Here is a 21449-nt window from a genome sequence, read left to right as displayed (position 1 = left end):
AGCCATGACTCGGCCAATTCGGCCGTTTCCGTTATGACTCGGCCGACTCACAAAAAGCCGGCCCAGAACACGTTAAACAACGATTTAATATTTTTTTAATGGATTTTTAAGGTGATTTCTGATTGGTTTGGACTCCAAGGTGTTATATGAATTTGCTAAATGTCATTTGGGGTCCATTTCCCCCTCCCAGACCCTATTTAACACACTCAAAATTCTCTCTACTATTGATATGCTATTCAAATTTCATGGTAATGTTAAATTCTTAAAGTAAAAGTGACATTCTCCTTAATCTTCATTTTCATCCTTTTACTTAAATTTTTAACATTACCATGAAATGACTCAGGGTGTTTGAGAGTGGTTTCGGCCTCATTGGATTTCATATGGAGAAAGTAGAATTTTAGATTTCATTCAAAATCCAGCAGACTTATCAGTTTTTCAGGATTTCAGGATTGGAGGATTGCAATGTTTCCATTGAATTTTGTCATGTATTAGGGTATGGAACTCGTATTTAATCAAGAGCACCAATCCCTCTATGTACCTTGATGTTAGTGACATTGGTTGTCGAACTCCTCTGGGATTCGCTCCCAAACCAGGAGCTTCTGAAAATGTCGCTCCCACTCCCATTTTCGCTCCTGCTCCCAAGTAACACAAAGAAGAGAAACCGTTTGGATAAAAAATGGTTAAATGATCTAGTTTATGTCCAATACAACCTCCGGCTTAGACGAAACCATTTGTTGAACAAAAGACCTGATTCAGATCCCATTGTGTTGGAAGACATTGATCCAACATCAGATTGGGTAGTGGAGAGTCGTTCAACAGAGTTTGATCTTGATGAGGATCTTGATTTAGATTTAGATATCGAGACATCAATTGAACTTGAACATGTTGTTCAGTTGAATGCAGATCCCAATCCACCAGCCTCAGTTTCACAGCCAGCAAGGACTCCAGTTGTAGGTGCTTCTCTGCTCAGCCATGACAGAAGCGCAGCGGCATATCTACTCTATCTCAGCTTGCATCTGCTGCAGTTGCACAGCCTGCTAGTGGTACCACTTCTACAGCTGCAGTTGGAGATGATGATGATGAGGAGGAGCCATGGACCCCCTGTCTGACTCTGATGATGATCCAGAGATTGATCGACATGATCTTGGCTCCTCTGGCAGTAGCTACTAGCCAGTAGCTGTAGTACTAGTACTGGAGTCTGGTCACAGTTTACTTTTGTTGTAGAGGCCATTTCTAGCCTCCTTGGTTATGTGTTTTTTGTTTTGAGTCTTTGATCAAGTATTACAGTTGACTATGTATTGCCATTGGGTACCATTTTGATATAATGGATTGGTTCATGAGCCTACTTTGATCATATGTTGTCTTCCATCTATATTATAATGCTGTGCGTTTGGAAACATGAATGAAAATCTCTAAAATTATGTTTAAAATCTTTAAAATTATGTTTTTTATAAAAAAATAAATATTTAATGTATTTTTTACAATGACCGAGTCATTGAAATCGAGCCGGCCGAGTCATTACCGTTTCAGAGTCGGAGTCGGAGTCGATCCTCGGCCGAGTCGGAGTCGGAGTCGGAGTTTTAAAACTATGCTCATGCCCCATACAACTTCTCTAGACTACACTTATTACAATTTAAATACAAATTTATTTGGTAGTCTGATTTATCTAACAACGACTCGACCAGATCTATCTTATGTAGTTAGTATTCTTTCACGCTTTATGCAGGAACCATGAGACAACCACTGGAATGCAGCCAAAAGGGTTCTACGATATATCCAAGGAACAAAAGATTTTGGTCTTCTTTACAAAAAGACTAAAAACTTTGTACTTGGCGGATTTTCAGATGCCGACTTTGCTAGCAGTATTGATGATCGAGCATCAACCTCCAGTTATTTAATGAACATGGGGTTAGCTGCAGTATCTTGGAGTTGCAAGAAACAAGCTACAGTGGCCACTTCTTCAGCCAAAGCAGAATACATATCAGCATGGGAAGCAACATGTGAAATTGTTTGGTTGCACAGAGTTTTGCAGGATTTGGGCATTCCTCAAGCAGAAGCTACATCATTATTCATCGACAACCAGTCAGCCATAAAGCTTGCCAAGAATCTAGTTTTTCATTCCAAAACAAAACATGTGGACACCAAGTATCATCACATTAGATTGCTCATTTCCAGGGACGTCATCAAGCCAGTTTATTGTCCTTCAGAAGATCAAGTCTCCGATATTTTCACAAAACCGCTTGGCAGGACCAAATTTCCTAAGTTTAGAGATGAACTTGGTATCTATTGTAATGTATCTTTGGATCATAGGGGGGGAATGTTAGATGATCCAAAATATAAAATTCATAGTTCACAAAGTTAGGATAGAATATTTATTTATTTAGAATATTTAATTAAATATTGGAGACACTTAGAAATAGAATATTGTTGTAAAAGATATGACATTTAGAATAATGTCGTATCTTAGGCTCCAATTTAGGAGTAGAATTAGTAGATTGGTTAGAATTGCATTTATTATAAATGGACACTTGTTAATTTAATAAGTAGCCCATAACTAGTATAGGTTAGGAGATTAAGCTTAGATATAGTTCATTTTCCTGATTGCAAGAGTGTTGGAGTGTGTGTATAAACTCTTGCAAAATTATTATGTAATTTTTTTCTGATTAATAAAATTGTGTCTGAGGACACTTCTGCCATTATCTTCACATTTATGTCTTGGTGTCCAATTTTCTCCACATTTGCGACAACTATTTTTCTTTTTAATCTTCTTTTCTGGTTTGTTACTTGAAGTGTCTGATTCTTTCTCGACTTTATAATTATTCAGTTTCTTGTTAAGGCATCTATGTCCATATGTCCATTTGTCTCCACAATACCTAAATTTGTTAGTTTTTTTTCCTTGAGTGTTGTTGTTGGTCTTCGTCGTCTTTGAATGAGGTCATTCTGAGCTTATGTTTTCTCTCAATAATTATTGCTGCATGTCTAGCTTCCTCACTGGTTTTGAGTTTATACAATTTTGATTCTTCTCGAATATATTCTTTAAGGCCACAACGATACATTTTCAGTAGCTCTTCATCTGAGAATCCCCTTTGCCTTACAGCTAATACTTCCCACTTGTGTGTGTATTCACTTACAAATCCCTTTTGTTTGAGGTGGATGAATCTTTTGTAAATATTGTCTTCTTATTCATCATGGAAGCTTTTGAGCAGGGCTTCCACAAAGTTTTTCCAATTGAACAAACGAGCTTCACATTTGTGGGTCCATCATAGGAACCAATCATATGCTTCAGCTTCCAAGCTATTAGAAGCGGTCATGACCTTCTCTTGTTCACGAATTGGCGGGTTAGCTTCGAAAATGGCTTCCATTTTATTTACCCATACAATGACGCCTTTATGATCCTTACCATCATATTTTGGTAATTCTCTTTTAATCTTGAGATAATCCTTGTCGGGGAACTTTGTATGATACTGACTCCCTTCAAAATGTAGATGCGGTGTTGACCACTACGTGTCAACGACCCATAGTAGTACACCCCATTTTTTCGCAAAAGGGATAACGCCTGATCGATGTGTTCGTGCTGTACAACTATCATCATCAGTTTCACTTCCAAGATGTTATGTAAACCCTTTCTGCATGTGTATGATGTAAATAATCTCAGCAGATCCGTGTCGTGTATGTAATTGCCTAGGTAAACCTACTTTTTTCGTGACGATCTACATTTTGAGAGCTTTTTTGTTTCACTGATCCATTGTCGGATGGTCGATAGAGTTTTCCTTTAGTCTTACCTCAAAGTTGGAATGGATTTTGTCACTGGGATCTTAGGCAAGTCCTAGTGTTCTAGATCGAGTCTATGTAAAAGTGATTTGGGAATAATACTAACTATTTGGTTAGATTATTCTATTAAAAATTGCTTGGTCTGCTGGATTATATTTGTGTCGCAGAAATGGGTAGTTTGTGAGGGTCTTTTACAAATGGATTTCCCCTTGAGATGTGTTGTCGCACAGAGTGTCTAGGCATCGCGACAATGCTCAGAGTAAGGGCTGTCACTCTTAAATCCTTACTCACTCCGTTTAGACTCTCTCCTAGATAAGTCAAGGGGGGTAGTCCCTAGGTAAATGGATGAGGATAGCCTGTAAAAAAAAACAGACTCTAGGAGATTTTAATGACGGACAACTTGACGGATCTAAACGATTAAATCAGATTGATAGATTAAACACCAACTTAAACAAGACACGACCACAAGATAGAAACAATTTTAGACCAGTGCCTTCAATATTTGAATTAACCATCAATAAAACAAGCTATCCAGAACGATTTTCAATATGTGACGAAAAGTGACAATAATCCATATAAATGCCCAACACTGTATCACGCAAAATATTCTAGATTTTAAATGATTTTCATTAACTGCCCAAGATCTAGAATTAATTAATTTTCTTTTGTCACCAATATAACTTAAAACATTTATCGCACTAGACTATAGAAGAATCATGAGAATCTAAGATTTAGCATTTAACATTAGAAACACCAAGGAATTTAAAACTAATCAAGGGGTCAAAAATCGAAATTTTAATGGGCCATAGGCCACATTAAAATTTTTAACGTTTAAGTGAAAACCCTTTAATTTAAATCCTTAATCACAAATTTAAATTTTTAGAAATTTTTTTTATATTTTTAAAATGTTTAGAATTTTAAAGTTTTTACATTTTTTTATTTTGAAAATTTTTATTTTTTAATTTTTTAGGATTTTAAGACTCTAAAATTTATTAGATTTTTTTTTTTAGATTTTATATATTTAGATCTTTTTTTTTGAAATTTTTTAATGTTTAGGATTTTTGTTTTTTTTTTTAATTTTTCTTTTCTAGATTTTTAAGTTTTTAGAATTTTAAATCAAAAAATAAATTGCAAAATAAAAATGAAATGAAACTAAATCACACAAATAAGAAAATTAAACTCATAAAAAGAAATAAAAAAAATATAAATCAAACCTAAATCAAAAATCAAATGACATAATATGCTACCCCAACTATTCAAAAATAAAAAAGAGTCTTGTGCGTATTATGTTTGTTGCTTGTAATGCAGGTGCAGCGACGGAGAGTAGCTTACCGGAGCCACGGGAAACAAAGGCCGAGGGTAGATCGAAGCCAAGGGTTTAGGTTGAGACTACGTGGATGACGCGGGATGAGGGTAGCACGCAGGAAGGGATAGCAGCAACGAAGAGGGAAGATGGATAGGTTGGTGAGAGAAAATGGAGAAAAGGAGTGAGGGTTTGTTGCAAGTTTGGACGGAGGAAGAAGAAAACTGCGCGTAACGAGATATTGAAGGCAGCGAGGAGGAGCTGCGAGGTGCGGAGCAAGGAGTATGGCAGCGTGGAGAGGGTTCGACGCAGGTTGAGAGGGAGCAAACAGCAGATGGGAGGCTGTGAGGGGAGGTTTAAGCACGCAGAGGGTAAAAGTTTCAATGGAGGGCTGATAGCAATGGAGGGTAGTGAGGGATGGGCTGCGTGAAGATGGAAGCTCAACGTGGACAGAGTGAGAGACTGCGTGAGGGGGATGAGGAGCTGCGGGGTTAGAAGGCTGGAGCAGCAATGAAGCAGCCGTAGAGGGGAGTGCAAGGGCAAGCCGGATTGCCCCAAAAAAAAATTCGAATTTTTTCTGCAATAGAAATAAAACCCCAGGCAACAGCCAGGTAGCCAAAAACTGGAGAAGAAATTATAGATTGGAAAGTTATACTTATGCTTAAAATTTATCAATGAAACCCTTATAAAAAATTCTCTAGATTTAATTAAAATATTTAAAACACTTCCTTCAGATTTGACCCTGAAACCCTTGTTAAATTTCCAGATCTGAAACTAAATTTAAATCGTTGCAAAAAAATGATGCTGATGGACCTCCAGAGATCTAGATCTTACCCTCTAGGGCCTAGATCTGGACTCTGCATAGCTTTCAGCTTCAGATCTGCAGCTGCAATACAACGGAAAACACCCAAACGATATACACAATGACCCAAAAAACACTAAAACCCCGAAAACCCAAGTCAGAAAACTAAAATTAATTACAGATCTATGTACATAAATGGCAGATCTATCAGATCTAGGGAGTGTGAGTCCGACTCCGCTCTCAGATCTGATGATTTTCGGTTCCCAACAGCTAGATCTGACAATTTAACACATAAAAATTATTTTTTTTTGAATTTTGAAGGAGGTACTAAGCTTGAAACCCTTCATGCAACACCCATAAAAATAATATCTTATGATAAGCCCAGGTTCAAATTCAAACTGGGCTCTTCAGATAACACGGATCGGGAGTTGGTTGGTTCAGCCGAGAACTTCCCCGAATGCCCAATGATCTAATAATCAAGGATTTTCCTACAAAACTCAATTCAGCCGTCAATCATAGAGTGAGAGAACAATAATAAAATTAAGATCTAATAGAGATACCTGATATTATATTCAAAACTTAAATTATCATTCAAACCGCAGCGACTGAGCAAGATACCTGTACTCAAATCACTCTTCAGAAGCTATTATTAATGGAAAAATAGAAATTACGCACGAAAATAATACATCTTACAGGGTAAGATCTAGCCTCAAAATCAATTTTGCAGGGGCGTTATTTTTGCAGTCCAAGGGTTTGATTTTTTTTTTTTTTTTGGTTTAATTTGGAGAATTTTTTATAAGGGTTTCACTGATCAATCTTAAGCAGAAGTATAACATCTTAATTAGAAATTTCTGGGAAATTTTTAAGGGTTTTATTGGGCTAACATTTTCCTTTATGTCTGCTGCATTTTTCCCCTCGAGACATTTTCAAAATTTTTTCTTTTACTATTTGTGTTTTGGGGTTTCTCTGATTTTTTTTTGGATTTCTTTAGCTTTTGTCGAAGCCCTCTTCTCTGCTACCTTTCCCGCTGCTCCATCCCTCGATTTTCGTCTTTTCTATGACCTACTGATCCCTCTATGTGCTGCCTCAAATCCATCAATTTTGCTCCCTTATCCCTCCCCTTCTCCTCACTGTCTGTTCTTTTATCTTGGCTGCATGTTGTTCCCATCCTATCCACTGCCTTATTCTTATTCTTCTTCACAACTCACACTTCCCTCTGTCGCTCTCTCAAACCTGCATCCATTTCCTCGCTGCTACCATCCTCAAGCTTTCCGCTCGTAGTTTTTCATAAATCGATTTCTCATCTCCTTCCTGCGTGCTGCCAGTTGCTCCATCTTTTATTCATCTCTGCTCCTCCGCCTAGCCTGCAGAAAGCTTCATCCCTTCTTGCAGTCTCCTCTCCTGCGACCATCCTCTCCCTCCTTCAAAATCCGCAGCTCCATTTGATTGCTCCATTCCTTCATTTCCAATCCGCATTCTCGTCCGTTTCTCCCCATTCTGCTGCTGTCTAGACCTGCAAACCTTCACGCAACTCCTGCCCTTGTCGCTCGAGTTCTGTCTGCTGCCCGTTGAGCAAATCTCATCTCCCCGCCGTTAAAGACCTGCACACACACAACAAAACTTATTCATTCGACTTTTTCTTTGTATGCGTGAGTTAGGGTGAGTAAGGGTTAGCAACATTGGGATTTCTTTTTATTTATGAGTTAGGTTAGTTTAATATTTGATTTTTATTCTTTGCTTTAGTTAGATTCATTTTTTTAATTCGATCTTTTGTTTTGACTTTCATTTTTTAATTTTTGATTTGATTCTATTTAGTTTCACATTTTTCAATTTTTTATGATTTTGATTTAAAAATATAAAAAATTCTAAAACTAGAAAATCATAAAAAATTCTAAAAAATTAAAAATCCAAAACATTAAAAAATTCTAAATTTAAAAAAAAAATCCAATTTAAAAAAAAAATCTAAAACATTTAAAAAATCTATTTTTTTTTTAAATTCTGATGACTAAGCAATTAAATTAAAAGAGGATTTGCGCTTTCACATTAAAATTTTTAATGTGGCCTATGGCCCATTAAAATTTCAATTTATTAATCCTTTTGATTTACTTTGTCATATTAAAATATTTATTTCTTCATTTACCACATTAAACTAATTTCCTAAGGAACAATTGAATTGATTATATAAATTTCCTTGGTGTCATTCTGTGGTAACATTTCTCTATTTTCAAGTGCGATTAATGTTTTAAAATTTATATTAGCTATAGGAGAGGGTTAATTGTTCTAGATTTGAATTCTTAACGAAAACCATTTTAAATCTGAAATCTCTTGCATGATAGAGTTTTGGGCGTTTACATTTAATCGTTCATGTTTGTCACTATTTGTCACATTTGTAGATTGCTTTAGATAACTTGTTTCTACTTAACCTATGGTTAATCGAATATGAAGGCACTAGTCTATAATCATTTATATCCTGTGGATGTGTCTTGTTTTTAATCTATTCATCTCAGTTAACCAAGATTTGTCCTAAACTCATTAGGTTTTCCATCTAAGTCTCCTAGAGCCTGTATTTCACAGGCTATTCTCTTTCATTCATCTTAGGGACTACCCCCCTTTGACTTGTTTAGGAGAGAGTTCTAAACAGAGTGAGTAAGGATTAGAGTGACAACCCTTACTCTGAGCGTTGTCGTGGTGCCTAGACATTTTTGTGCGACAACATGCGGTATTTGCAGTCTTTCGTGCATTGATGGAATTTCATGATTTAAAAAAGTACTGCCTTCTGGAGTTTTTGGACTTTGTGTGGTTGAGGGTGGATTGGCTCTTCCCACAAGCTGGGTCATCATGCTTTTTAGATATGAGATATCATCGGCCATTTGATCTTGTTTACTGACTTTCTGCTCGACATATTCAAGGCGCTTATGCAACTTATTGAGCTCTTCTTGGATTTTTTTCACATCGTCATTGTTACCGTTTGCCGTTTTGTTCTTTTTCTTCCTAGTAGACCCAATTTTTTTTTCTTATCTTTTTTTAATTAATTAAATAACTATTTTTTTATAATTAATTAAATTATATTAATTTAGTTTACTAATATGACTATTATAATTATAATAATCTCGTATAACCCGTATTAACCCTGACAATAATCGATAGTTTACTGTTGTATTGGGCCCACGCTATATAAGGACCAGATATATATCGAACTGTCAACCGTTGTTGACTATTAACTGTTGACCCTTCGAAATGCAGTTTTACGATGAACTGACCACAATATACAATTATGTATCAACACACTGGTTGACTTCCAACCAAACGATGCACCTACTGCTTTCCAACTGCTCGATGCTTCCATGCAGACATGATGCTTCTGCTGCTCGACGACAAGGGGGAACGACAATAATTTGCTGGAGTGTTGGTCTGTCAAAACAACGATCCTCCTATAATTCACTGAGAGCTTATGTGGAGCAGTGGTCGTTTTCTGGACGAATTGCTAGATTGTCTGCGGCCAGACAGTGGAACGGCGGGGGTGTGATGTATGGTGACAGTGGAGATGCAGAACGATGGCAGCGAAACAATGAAGAGTTGAGGGCAGCAGAATAGTGAGGAATTGTGGGTTGCGGGCAACGGACAACGAGGGATTGAGGCTCTGATACCACTGGTATGTAAGGTCATTATGTAACTATAATGTTTGTATGTAGATTTTGTATTTGTAATTTAAGTAAGTAAATTGTATTGATATAATATGAATGGTGGTTTACATTCCCTTGGACGGTGTGCCTAAATAGGCATTGACTGGTCACAAGGGTTGATTGTACATGTCTTTTGACCTTTCACTTCATAATTAATTTTATTAATGTAATTTACTAATTTAATTAATTAATTATTAGTTTATTATATTATGAATTATTTATTCATAACACGTGGCTTCAGGGATGGGTGCATCACTTTTTGAAATAGGGTACGTGGGTTCGTCGCGGGTATATATATATATATATATATGTATATATGTATATATTATGAAATCTTCCAACTTACTTGTTAACAATTGTTTAACTTGAAACCTAACAATCTGATACTCATCTATGACACTGGCTGGCAGACTAAAATCCTTTTAAAATACACATACACTTAGTTATTAAGTTGAAACACATTGTTGTTAAGGTTTATAATAAAGTTAATGACAGGGATGACATATTCATGCTAGAAAAGATGATTTGATTCCTATCAGTCAAAGAATACCTATATATGAGGATGATCTCCAATAAATTCATTATTATTAGTCCCTCAAAGAATGTTTCTAGATAACATAATGCCATCCTTCTACCAATCCTTTTTTGAACAACACTTTAGCTTATATATTTAGTGGACCTACTAACTACATCCCAGTTGAAGGCTGAGAATAGTGTTTGCATTGAAAATAACATAACAACCCTTCCAGTATGATTCTACCATATTCAGATAAAAGTATAGTACAACGATCTGGTTGAATTAACCTGACAATCTTTAAAACCCAACTTCAACTATAAAAATGTCATTATAGTGAACTGGTTAATTAAGGATGCATTAAACTTATTAAGTTATTTGTAAGCTACTCTTGGGCAGGAGGAGATTATCTTCCATTTGATATATCATATGGATATCTGATACCCAAATCATTTTTCTATCATTTGTTTTATACTGGAATTTTGAACTTCCATGAACTTATTCAACCTAGCGATAAGCCATTACGTGGAATGTGAGAAGAAAAGTATTTCTGGACAAAGGAAAAACACGATCAAGAACCCCACACACACCCATTTTTGGGGTTCACGCACCCATTTTGGGGGTTCGGCAAACATGTTTATGCAAAGAACCCAGTTCGAAGGTACTGAGTACCAGGTTCTTATGGGATGTACTGGGTTCTTTCGTGTTCTTTTGATAGGTACCCGTTCCAACACACGGTTTTTGAGGACGAGAACCCGAGATGAGTTCAAGAACCCCACCAATGGGTTTGTGAACCCATGCAACACAACCTCATCATATATCTTTTTTCACCAAACAAGGTTCAAGGGTTGAAAGTATAGAATAATGATGTGTGGGCAAGATTAAGATTCTGAGTGGCATTCAAAAATGTTTTTACAATAATTTCAATATGTTGTGCCTTAGTGAAGTCACAAGTTACAACTAAATGATTGGAAGTGAGGTGGTTCCTACTACCTACCCTCCTTGGATCATTGTCTTCCGAAGTGTGACCACTTAAAAATGTATGGCATATTTCACATTTCGATGGGTTTCTTCTCTCACCATCACAACAAATCCTTGGAGTTCAATGACAATTACAGGTTGCGAGGAGAAAACTTGGAGGCAATGCACCTATAAGGGTTAAAAATCTGTTAAAAGTTAAAACAAAACATAAATGCTGGGAAGAGATGCATTAGGCTTGAGGAGGCCCTAAAAGTAGGGTATAAATTTGACAGACAGTCCTACCCATCAAGTAAATTTTTTATGACGGTTTTGTTTTTAAAATTGCCCTTCACATGACATTTGATTTTTGTTTTACTTTTTACCCATCACTTAAATATCATCTTTTGTGTTTTTGCTAATTTTTTGTTATGAATAAGAAAACCATTTTCTTGTTAATATGGGTTGTGTGTTTTTCTTAGTAAATTTTGTAATTTTAGCTTTGACCAAATAAACTACGCTTCAACCAAGTTATATTATAGATGTATATGTTTTATATTACTTTAGAAAGATCAAGCATATTGAATCATGTTCATTCTTATGGCCAAACTGGCCAATAACTAGGTACAACTATGTATAGTCACTGTTTATGTAATTACAAAGATTTTACACATATGCTAAACCATTCTTGAAAAGTTTTGAATTAATTTGCTCAAACCCTTTAACTACAATTTACTTTGAAGAGGAACAACCCATCTTAGCTTTCAATGTGATGAGGAATGCTTAAGAGGATATTATGAATAATAAAACAAGTCTAAATCCACTTTTAAATAATAATTTGGGAGGATTCTAACATTTCAGCAATAATACTATGCAGGGCATGCATTTTGAAGAAATTCATAAGGTTTTGACAATGAAGAAGATTAGAGCTCGAGTAGAGACACTAACACCTAAGGCATCATAACGTTGGTAACCACATTTTTGAAATTTCCATATCAAACCACAAAACATATTTCTTTTCTAATCAAACTTATAAATAGATCCATTTTATCAGAACTGAGATGTATCACCAATGTTCTAATGCTAAAGAAAATAATGCTGCGAACATTGGCATTGGTATAAAATCGGCGAGGGTTCGGAAAAAGAGATCATAAAAATCAGGAAAAAATCATACATGCGTGAGATGAAAAACTTATTAGGGATTCAAGTAATCATTAAGCCTTTATTTAGTTAATCACTTTTATTCTCATAGTATTGGCCATTACAACATTGCATAGAAAATTAAACATACATTATAGTATTCAAATAGTACAAAAATTTATTGAGTTTGTAGACACGACTTGTCATTTTTGTTTATTTATCAATGTAAGTTATGGTGTTGGAACGCTTATCAACTGCTTGTTATGGAGCTTGCAACATTTACAACTATCAGCACCTAGATGTCAAATAATAATATGTTTCTTGAGCTTACGGCCATCCATTCATGAGAATTGTTATTCTTCAAAGTCTAACTAGTTTTCAAATCATTTTGTTCAAAATCCACCAAATAGTTAAATTATACAATGCTTTAGTTGTTCCAAATGATCATCTTCTCTTAATAGTTGTGGTTGCAAAAACAAAATAATAATGATATGCACTACGTAGAGCTGCAATGAAGATAACGACATAAAACAAGCTTTGTAGGTGCCGACACTAATTTACGTTGCACTAAAACCAAATACCTATTGGTGTTGCATTTGAAGCTTGCATTGGTTTCTTTGTGAGGTTGAAGTGTTGTTTACAAGTGTTCGATAGTTGCTTGAGATTGTTCTATTACCCTAGAGGCTTTTATTATAATCTTATTATTATTACTATCATCCCATGCCACTATTTTACCATGTGAATACACTTCATCCGGTACTGTTCATGCCACTAGAAATAATAAATGCTAGTATTTGACTGTTTTGAACCTTCATCCCCTAGCACCTTGTCAAATTTTGCAGACTGTTTCTGCACTGTTTGCTGCTTAAATTAAAAGGGATCTATGGCCTTACCATAGGTTTAACACTGGTAGAGGCTTCCAAATATGCTTTCGCTTGGAAATGTGTAAGTGCTATTCTATTGCTGGCATGTGAAAGACCTGATTTGCAGTTCTGGAAGAATATTTCACTTATGCATAGAAGCTTATAAGCTGCCTATGACAATGGAGAATATACCTGGTGGTGCTCTCTGCCTGAATTCATATTATCTGATATGCAATTGAATAGGGCAATGAGAAGTTTGTTCAAAGCTCTTGGTTTTCATGTTGTTTAACTTCTCAAGTTATATTATAGAAATCTGTAGCTTGTCTTCATTAGTGTTAGTGGCAAGAATTCTTTATAATCTTGTGTATGTTTATAGAAAGTACTGTCTCTTTTTTTCGTTGATGAAATTGCTCGTTTTTATATCTGATTGGGTTTCCTTGTCATTGGTTGATATGACTTGTTCAGGCAAGGCCTTATATCTCATGAACAGTTTTCAGAGGAAAAATGGAAAAGAATATATTATCTTGCAAATGGAAATGGCGTAGAGATAAGAGATTTGGTCCGCTTCATATAAGGTGAGTTGAAGCTGTATGTTAGTGGACAAATAATAAGTCTAATAATTGTATGATATGATAAACCATTTTAGGGATTTTGTCTCCATCAGAAAGGCTGGAATAGTGGACTACAAGAAGACTGCAGACAGCTACAATAACGAAGATGAGCATAAATATTTTAATGCAACTGAAGTATATCTTACAGGAAATCTCTTAGATCATATTGTGGACAGGACATGTTTGTTTCTTGGAATTCCTTAAAGATATACATGCAACAGATTTCAGAATGATTGCAATATTAGAGATTTTAGGCCAATGAGGTCTTTTTTGTTTCTTTGAGGCTTGAGCATAAATTGTTAATATTTCCGGGCTCTTTTTGAGGTGATTTTTCCCAACATCTGGAAGAGATTGCATATATATATATATATATATGGATTAGTTTTATGGTCCTTCAATTTCTATCGCCTTGTCTTTGCTCAAGTTTGGATCAAGAACAAAAGTAGAAAACTACCAGAATATTGGTGTATCATAATATTGTCACCATTGAAAGGCTTTGAATTGTTTTCAGTGTTCACTTGTTTTTTCAATCTCAAAAATAAACATAGGCGCTTGCCTTGCACTTACAAGGGTTGAAGGTGCTATCCCTTAGAGAAAACCCTGGCCGCGGGAAAAACTCTTAAGGTAACCTCAAACCGCTTTGAGGTTGAAAGCTGGCCCTTCAACCAGGAGAGGGATCTCTCTAAAACTTAACTAGCCAAGGTCACAGTGGTAGAGGTTTTGGAATAAGTCCTATGGACAGATTTATTTCAGAAAAACTGAGGTTAGTTGGATTGTAGGAAAATTTCACCATTGGGCATGGAGTTTGACCCAATCAAGCTTATAATATGGGTGTATCATAATATTGTCACCATTGAAAGGCTTTGAATTGTTTTCACTTGTTTTTTCAATCTCAAATATAAACATTGGCGCTTGCCTTGCACTTATAAGGGTTGTAGGTGTTATCACTTAGAGAAAACCCTAACCGTGGGAAAAATTCTAAGGTAACCTCAAACTGCTTTGAGATTGAAAGCTTTCCCTTCAACCCGGAGAGGGATCTCTCCCTAAAACTCAACTACCCAAGGTCACAGTGGTAGAGGTTTTGGAATAAGTCCAATGGCCAGATTTATTTCAGAAAAACTGAGGTTGGTTGGACTGTAGGAAAATTTCACCATTGGGCATGGAGTTAGACCCAATCAAGCTTATATAATCATAGGTTCAGTAAGCAAACATCACAAAAGCGAGATAGTAACAATTCCTTTGTCAATTTTTAGGAAAGTTGGAGGATAATTGTTGGGTGATTTAATTGTCTGTTAAATCCTTATTATTTAATTGTCAGCCCGGGGGTTTCATAAAACTTAGAAGCAAACCAAAATAAATGGGACCTCAGATGCAACTATAATCAGCTTTAGAAGATAAGTTATGGAAACTGAAGGGAATGCAATTATAAACTAATTAGAAGTGCATATTGCAAATATAAAATTTAACTTAGTAATTTCTAATTCATTATGTAATAAGTAGGAGAAGTGGCTCCTAACTTAGGAGAACCAGATTTGTCTTTCTTCTAGAATACTATTTCATGAACATAAATAAAAAACCAGTAATGGACAATAGTTTAAGATGCATAAACAAATAATAGAAGAGGCTCCTAACTAAGGAGGTCCTTGCTGTTCTTCATTATAAATTCATTCATCATTAATGCCATTGTTGGAAAACTGGAAATTCAGAAAATCACTAGAAACTAGAAAAATAGAATGAATTTCAATTATTACTTATATCAAATGAAAGAGAGCCTAACTTAGACCCTTGTTTGTCCTTTCATATGCTGATAAGATTTAGACTAAAATTCATTCATTAATAATGCAAAATCTTCAAACATCTAAGTAATTAAATGAAAATAAAATATATAATGAAATAAAATGTTTCTTTGATCCTTTTAGAGTGAGCTCAATTCTCTTAAGAACAAAGTGACAGACTATTCCATAAATTCACATACTACATTAAGACAATTTATATTTAAGACAATAGAAAGAAAACTTTATTCTATTCCATCATAAGTTAGGATACATGCTCCAAGAGTCCTCCTTTTGGAATGGAGGAGGTACTCCTATTTATACAAAAACATAAGAAACTAACTCATTAATGGAGATCCACTAATCCCTCCTAGATCCACAAATCCTTCATATGGTTATAACCAATATGAGACACATATCCCTGTATCCATGATTTTTCTCCATGAGATATGCTTAAGAACAAAGTGACAAACTATTCCATAAATTCATATACTACATTAAGACAATTTATATTTAAAACTATAGAAAGAAAACTTTATTCTATTCCATCATAAGTTAGGATACATGCTCCAAGAGTCCTCCTTTTGGAATGGAGGAGGTACTCCTATTTATACAAAAACATAAGAAACTAACTCATTAATGGAGATCCACTAAGCCCTCCTATATCCACAAATCCTTCATATGGTTATAACCAATATTAGACACATATCTCTGTATCCATGATTTTTCTCCATGAGATATGCTTGACCCCTATCCCAAATCTCCTTCAAATATTCAAGAGAATTCGAATTTGAGTCTTGGAGACCACATAAAAGTGTCTTGGAACCTTCCAAATCACCTACACATGTCACCAAACTCGTTCCACCTTTAGGTATAAGCAAATACATGTTATTTTTCTAACTTTTAATCATAAATTCACTTTAAATACATAAAATAAATAACTTTGGAAAATGAAAATATGAACCCATATGGTAATGGAAATATAATGATAATGTGATGAAATGAGGTGACAAAATGAGGATAAAGGTGAAAATGGAGTGAAAGTGTGTGCTAATTTGGCGGCCCAACAATAATGAAGGAGATCGGTGTGATATATATGTGGAAACAAGTATTTAAATATCTGAAAGATAAAGAAAATGGAACACAACAATATGAAATCCACTTTCAACCACTTAGCATTCAGGAGTTGAAGAAAATATTACACTAAGAGAGAGATAGGGAATTATGACACAGGAATTTCTGCAAAACTGCTCACATAGACTGCTTTATTATAATCTGATCACAGAGTACTGTTGGGTGATTTAATTGTCTGTTAAATCCAGTGTTGATAATATCGGTATCGGGAAAATATCGGCGAGGGTCCAGAAAATATCTTATCAGCAATATCGGCGAAAATATCGGCAAAATATCGACAAATATCGGCAAGCATAAAAAATGCATAATATATTCATTTTTTTCAGATTTTTAAACATATAAAGCAATAACAACATGAAATAAACACATTGGCACATAAATATGAAGAAAACACTGATATATATGATGTCAAATAGAAATGATATATCAAAGGCGATACCAAATCGTGCTAATCCCTGATAATTGTCCATTCAAGGACTCAAATGTGGAGAACCAATACAAAATAACATCACATATAATAATAAAAGTATCTCATCCAGGGTTGCAGGAATCGCCCCCCCCCCCGGAGGATCCAAACCCGGAACCGCGGATCGGAGCGAACCGTCCCGGAATCCAATTTGGAAGCGCGATTCGGAGGAGGAGGTGGCGCGGTTCCGGAATTTAAATGCGATTCCTGCCTTTTGGGTTGCGGCCACCCCGGAACCGCGGATCGGAGGGCGGTTCGGGCACGGGGTGGCGCCACGCTTCCGGCCCGGAACCGCACGCCACCCGCACGCCACCCAGGCGATTCCGGAAGCAACCCCGCGGCCTCCTTTTTTTTAATTTATTTTTTTTAAATTTGTTTTAATATGTGACTTAACTAGCATGAGGGGGTGGGTTAGGTTAGTTTAGGGTGAGTCTAGGGTGACTTTAGAAAAGAATAAAGCCCCCATTCTCTTCTCATTTTCTCACTTTGAGTTTATGAGAGTTGGAGAAGAGAAGAGAGGAGAGGAGAAGAGAAGAGAGGAAAGGAGAGGAGAAGAGAGGAGAGCTTGGAGGAGTGAAGAAGGAGGAGCTAGGAGAAGGAGGAGGAGCTTGGAGCAAGAGCTTGGAGGACTTCATCTACAAGAGCTAAAGAGGTAAGTTCAAACCCCAAACTCCCTTGTTTTTTTGAAAAAAAAATTGTATTTTTCTCCTCCCTCTCCTACTCTTTCCCATTGTTTCTACTTGCTCCTTTATTTACAGGTTGTCCACCACCTATATCCATATTCCAAGATGGTGTTCTTTTGGCTTCTATGTATCATTCCACTCTTGGTTTTAATGATGGCAAGGGTGAGGAATAGAGGGGAAGAGGAAGGGGATGAACTTGGTCCTAATAGTAGTGACCCAATGTATGATGAGGAGGAAGGGTTTGAAGAGGAAGGGGATGAACTTGAAGAGGACACTGAAGCACAAGATGGGAAAGGTACATCAAATCCCTTGTGGAACTATGTGACCAAACTTGAAGGGGGAAAGGGTGGTGGATCTTACAAATGGATGTGCCCTCATGATTGTCATGGAGGAAAACCATATACGGGTTCATATACCCGTCTGAGGAGGCATTTTTGTGGGGTGCTAGAGAGTGATGAAAAAAAGGGTTCTGTGGGGGTAGCCATTTGCCCAAAAATTTCAAGTGAACAAAGACAAAAATACATCAAAATAGAGATGGCTGCACAACAAAAAAACAAGAAACAAAAAACTCATTCAGAATCAAGTGCAACCTCTAAATTTGGTAGTTGCCCATCTCCTTATGGTACTTCTGCAACCTCTGGAGGTAGAAAAACAATAGGGGATTTCCTTAATGTTACTGGGAGGGATGATGTGGATGGAAAGGTAGTCCGTTTTCTTTGTGCTTGCGGTGTACCATTCAATGTGCTTCGCTCTCCCTATTGGCATGACATGGTAAAGGCCATCAATGAAGCCCCAAAAGGATACAAGGCCCCCAACTATGAGAAAGCTAGAACAGTGTTATTAGAAAGAGAAAAAGCTAAGGTTCAAAGAGCTGTGACACGTTTTACACATGAGTGGGTGGATTATGGGGTATCCATTGTATCAGATGGGTGGACAAATATTAGAAACCAACATTTGATAAATGTTCTTGGTGTTTCTTCTAAGGGTGCAGTATTTATTGCATGTCATGACTCCTCCTCCATCAGTGCAACTGCACAAAACATTGCAGATCTCCTATTGAAATCAATCAAAGATGTTGGTCCGAATAATGTGGTTCAAGTGATCACAGATAATGCAGCAAATTGTAAGGCAGCAGGAAAAATTATTGAGCGTACTCATCCACACATCTTTTGGTCTGGGTGCCTGGTTCACACATTGAACCTTTTGATGCATGATAATGTGAAACACAAAGAATGTGGGTGGATTGCTGAGGTTTACAGGAAAGGGAAGCAGCTCATTAAATTCATCACAGGGCATACAAGGGTAAACTACTTCTATGGCACTTACTCCAAGTTGCAATTGCTTAAAATTGCAAAGACAAGATTTGCTAGTTATTACCTCACCTTTAGGCGGCTAGTGAAGGTGAGACAAGCTTTAACTAATCTGGTGTGTGCTGAAACATGGGATGAAATTAACCAGTGTACAGATGGTGCTACTGCTAATGTAGTCAAGGACACTGTTCTTGACACTTACTTTTGGTCACAGGTTAAATATGTTTTGCAATTCACCAAACCAATTTATTACATGATCAAGTTTGCAGATTCAGATCGACCAGTAATTGGGGAGGTGTATGAGCAAATGGATAGCATGTTGGGGCAGATTAAAGACATTGTTGAGCCTAGAGATACCACCTTGTACAATTATATTCGTGAAGAGGTGGAAAAGCGATGGGATATGCTAAATGTTCCATTGCATGCATTAGCATATGTTTTGACACCTAGGTACTATCATCCATCATGGCTTTCAAAACCAGCACCTGGGGGGGGAAGCAGGAAAAAACCACACCAAGATAAAGAGGTTCACGAAAAATATATGGCTGCATTGAGTAGATTAATCCCTGATAATGAGGAGGCTGCATTGGTACGGAGACAGGTGAGCAACTATACGCTCAACACTGGTCCATTTGGGAGCATGCATTCAATTGAAGATCGAGAGCATTTTTCTGCTCTTGAGTGGTGGAACATGCATGGAGGGCCTACTCCACTTCTACAGAGTTTGGCATTGCGGGTGCTATCACAGGTGGTAAACACTTCTTCTGCAGAGAGGTGTTGGAGCTCTTATTCTTTCATCCACAGTGTTAAAAGGAACAGGTTGAGTTTAGATCGGGCAGAGAGCTTGGTTTATGTTCATTACAACTTGCGATTGTTGTCCCATTACTGTGAAGATGCAAAGTCTAATAAAGACTTGTTGACTTGGGACAAGCATCCAGAGGAGCCCAATTTGGAGGATGGAGTGTTGCAACTAGAGCAATTAGAGGATGCTCTTATCCAGGTATGTCCATTGTGGTATGAATTTTCCAATTTTCCCTTATAAAGCATTTCTCTAATTCATGTTTTTAATTTTTTTGTTAACTAGTGTTTTTTTTTTTTGCATGAATTTTTTGAGCGATTCTAGGATGATGATGACCGTGTTGATATGCCACCACCCCCACCCCCATCTGGTCCTAGGTTCCATGGTTCAACACCAACAACAGGGGGTTCTTCTTTATCAGTTCCAGTGCCACGACTTACACAGGGACCATCTTCTTCATTGCCACCACGTGGAGGCACGCCATCACGTTCTATTCGTGGTGGAAGGAGGAGAGATTAGTAGATATATTCACAATCTACTTCTTTTTGTCATAGTCTATAGATTACTCATTAGACTTGTAGACTTGTGAATTTGAATTTTGAACCTTTTTGGCTTGGCGGTGACCAAGTGACATATTTTGTAAACATTATTATTTGAATTTTGGACATGACAAATGTTGACAGTTGCTCACTTGCTAGATAAATCATAATATGCTCTATGTTTTATGTTTTATAATATGCTTAAATGTTTTATGTTTTATAATATGCTTAAAAATTTGATGTATGTTTGTAATAGCTAGAATATAGATGATTGTTGTACATACTAGTAACTACAATGGAATCATGGATGCCATATCTATCTTGATTTATGCAAAAATATGCATGTTTTCATGTCTTCTACAATTAATTTGGTATTTGGGATGTTTGTTTTGAGTATAAATGCAAAAAAATATATAAAAATATATATATATATAGCAGACGCTTCCGCGGACGCTTCGCTCCCTAGATTTTTGGAAAATGACGCTTCCGCGCTTCGCGCTTCCGCTTCGCGCTTCCGCTTCGCTCCCGCTTCGTGCAACATTGACTGATTCTCATCATCATGAGTTACATGTAGCATAACAAATAAAACTAGCAGCTATCTATCTACTGCCCTCTACCCCTTTTACGGGAAAACATGATGGGCTGTTTGCCAGGCCTGCCCCTAGTAGTAGAAGGCCCTGACACTGCCTCTGCACCTAATGTCAAATAATGAGTGCTAGGCATGGAGCTATGCTCTCCTATATCTATAGCAGATGGTGTTGATGCTGATGCTCCCGCAGTGTCCTCCTCCTCCTGCTCCTTCTGCTCCTCTAAGTGCTGCTGCTCCTCTGACTCCGAGTCCTCCTCTTGCTGCCCCTGCTCTAATGGATCATCTGCCACTGGCTCTAACCATGAAGGTGACTCCTCCAATATGGGCTCCTGAGACTCCACCCTCCACAGAGACAATACATCAATATTGTCTAAGGAAATGGCATCTGGATCCACTGGTGATTCTATTTGCCTCACTCGAAGTCGGATGTTGTAATGCACATACACCAAATCGTTGAGGCGTGCGAACTCCAACCTGTAAGAGTGTCAAAAAAAGTAATGAGTCTTGACTCTT

General features: G+C 36.8%; 1 protein-coding gene across 1 annotated transcript in view; it reads left to right on the top strand.

The window, feature by feature from the left end:
* Positions 1 to 21449, top strand: part of LOC149163084 (uncharacterized) — a 289574-nt gene that overhangs the window by 225993 nt on the left and 42132 nt on the right. The window contains exon 7 of the mRNA XM_089437519.1: positions 13499 to 13608. Coding sequence (XP_089293645.1) covers positions 13499 to 13607 — 109 coding nt within the window. The 3' untranslated portion in view covers position 13608. The remainder of the gene's footprint in view (positions 1 to 13498; positions 13609 to 21449) is intronic.

This window comes from Pinus tabuliformis, chromosome 5_2 (assembly GCF_031772625.1).
Source record: "Pinus tabuliformis cultivar Carrire ecotype Pingquan chromosome 5_2, CPIR1, whole genome shotgun sequence".
Taxonomy (NCBI): domain Eukaryota; kingdom Viridiplantae; phylum Streptophyta; class Pinopsida; order Pinales; family Pinaceae; genus Pinus; species Pinus tabuliformis.
Note: the sequence above shows the minus strand (reverse complement) of the source record. Positions and strands in the feature narration are given on the sequence as shown.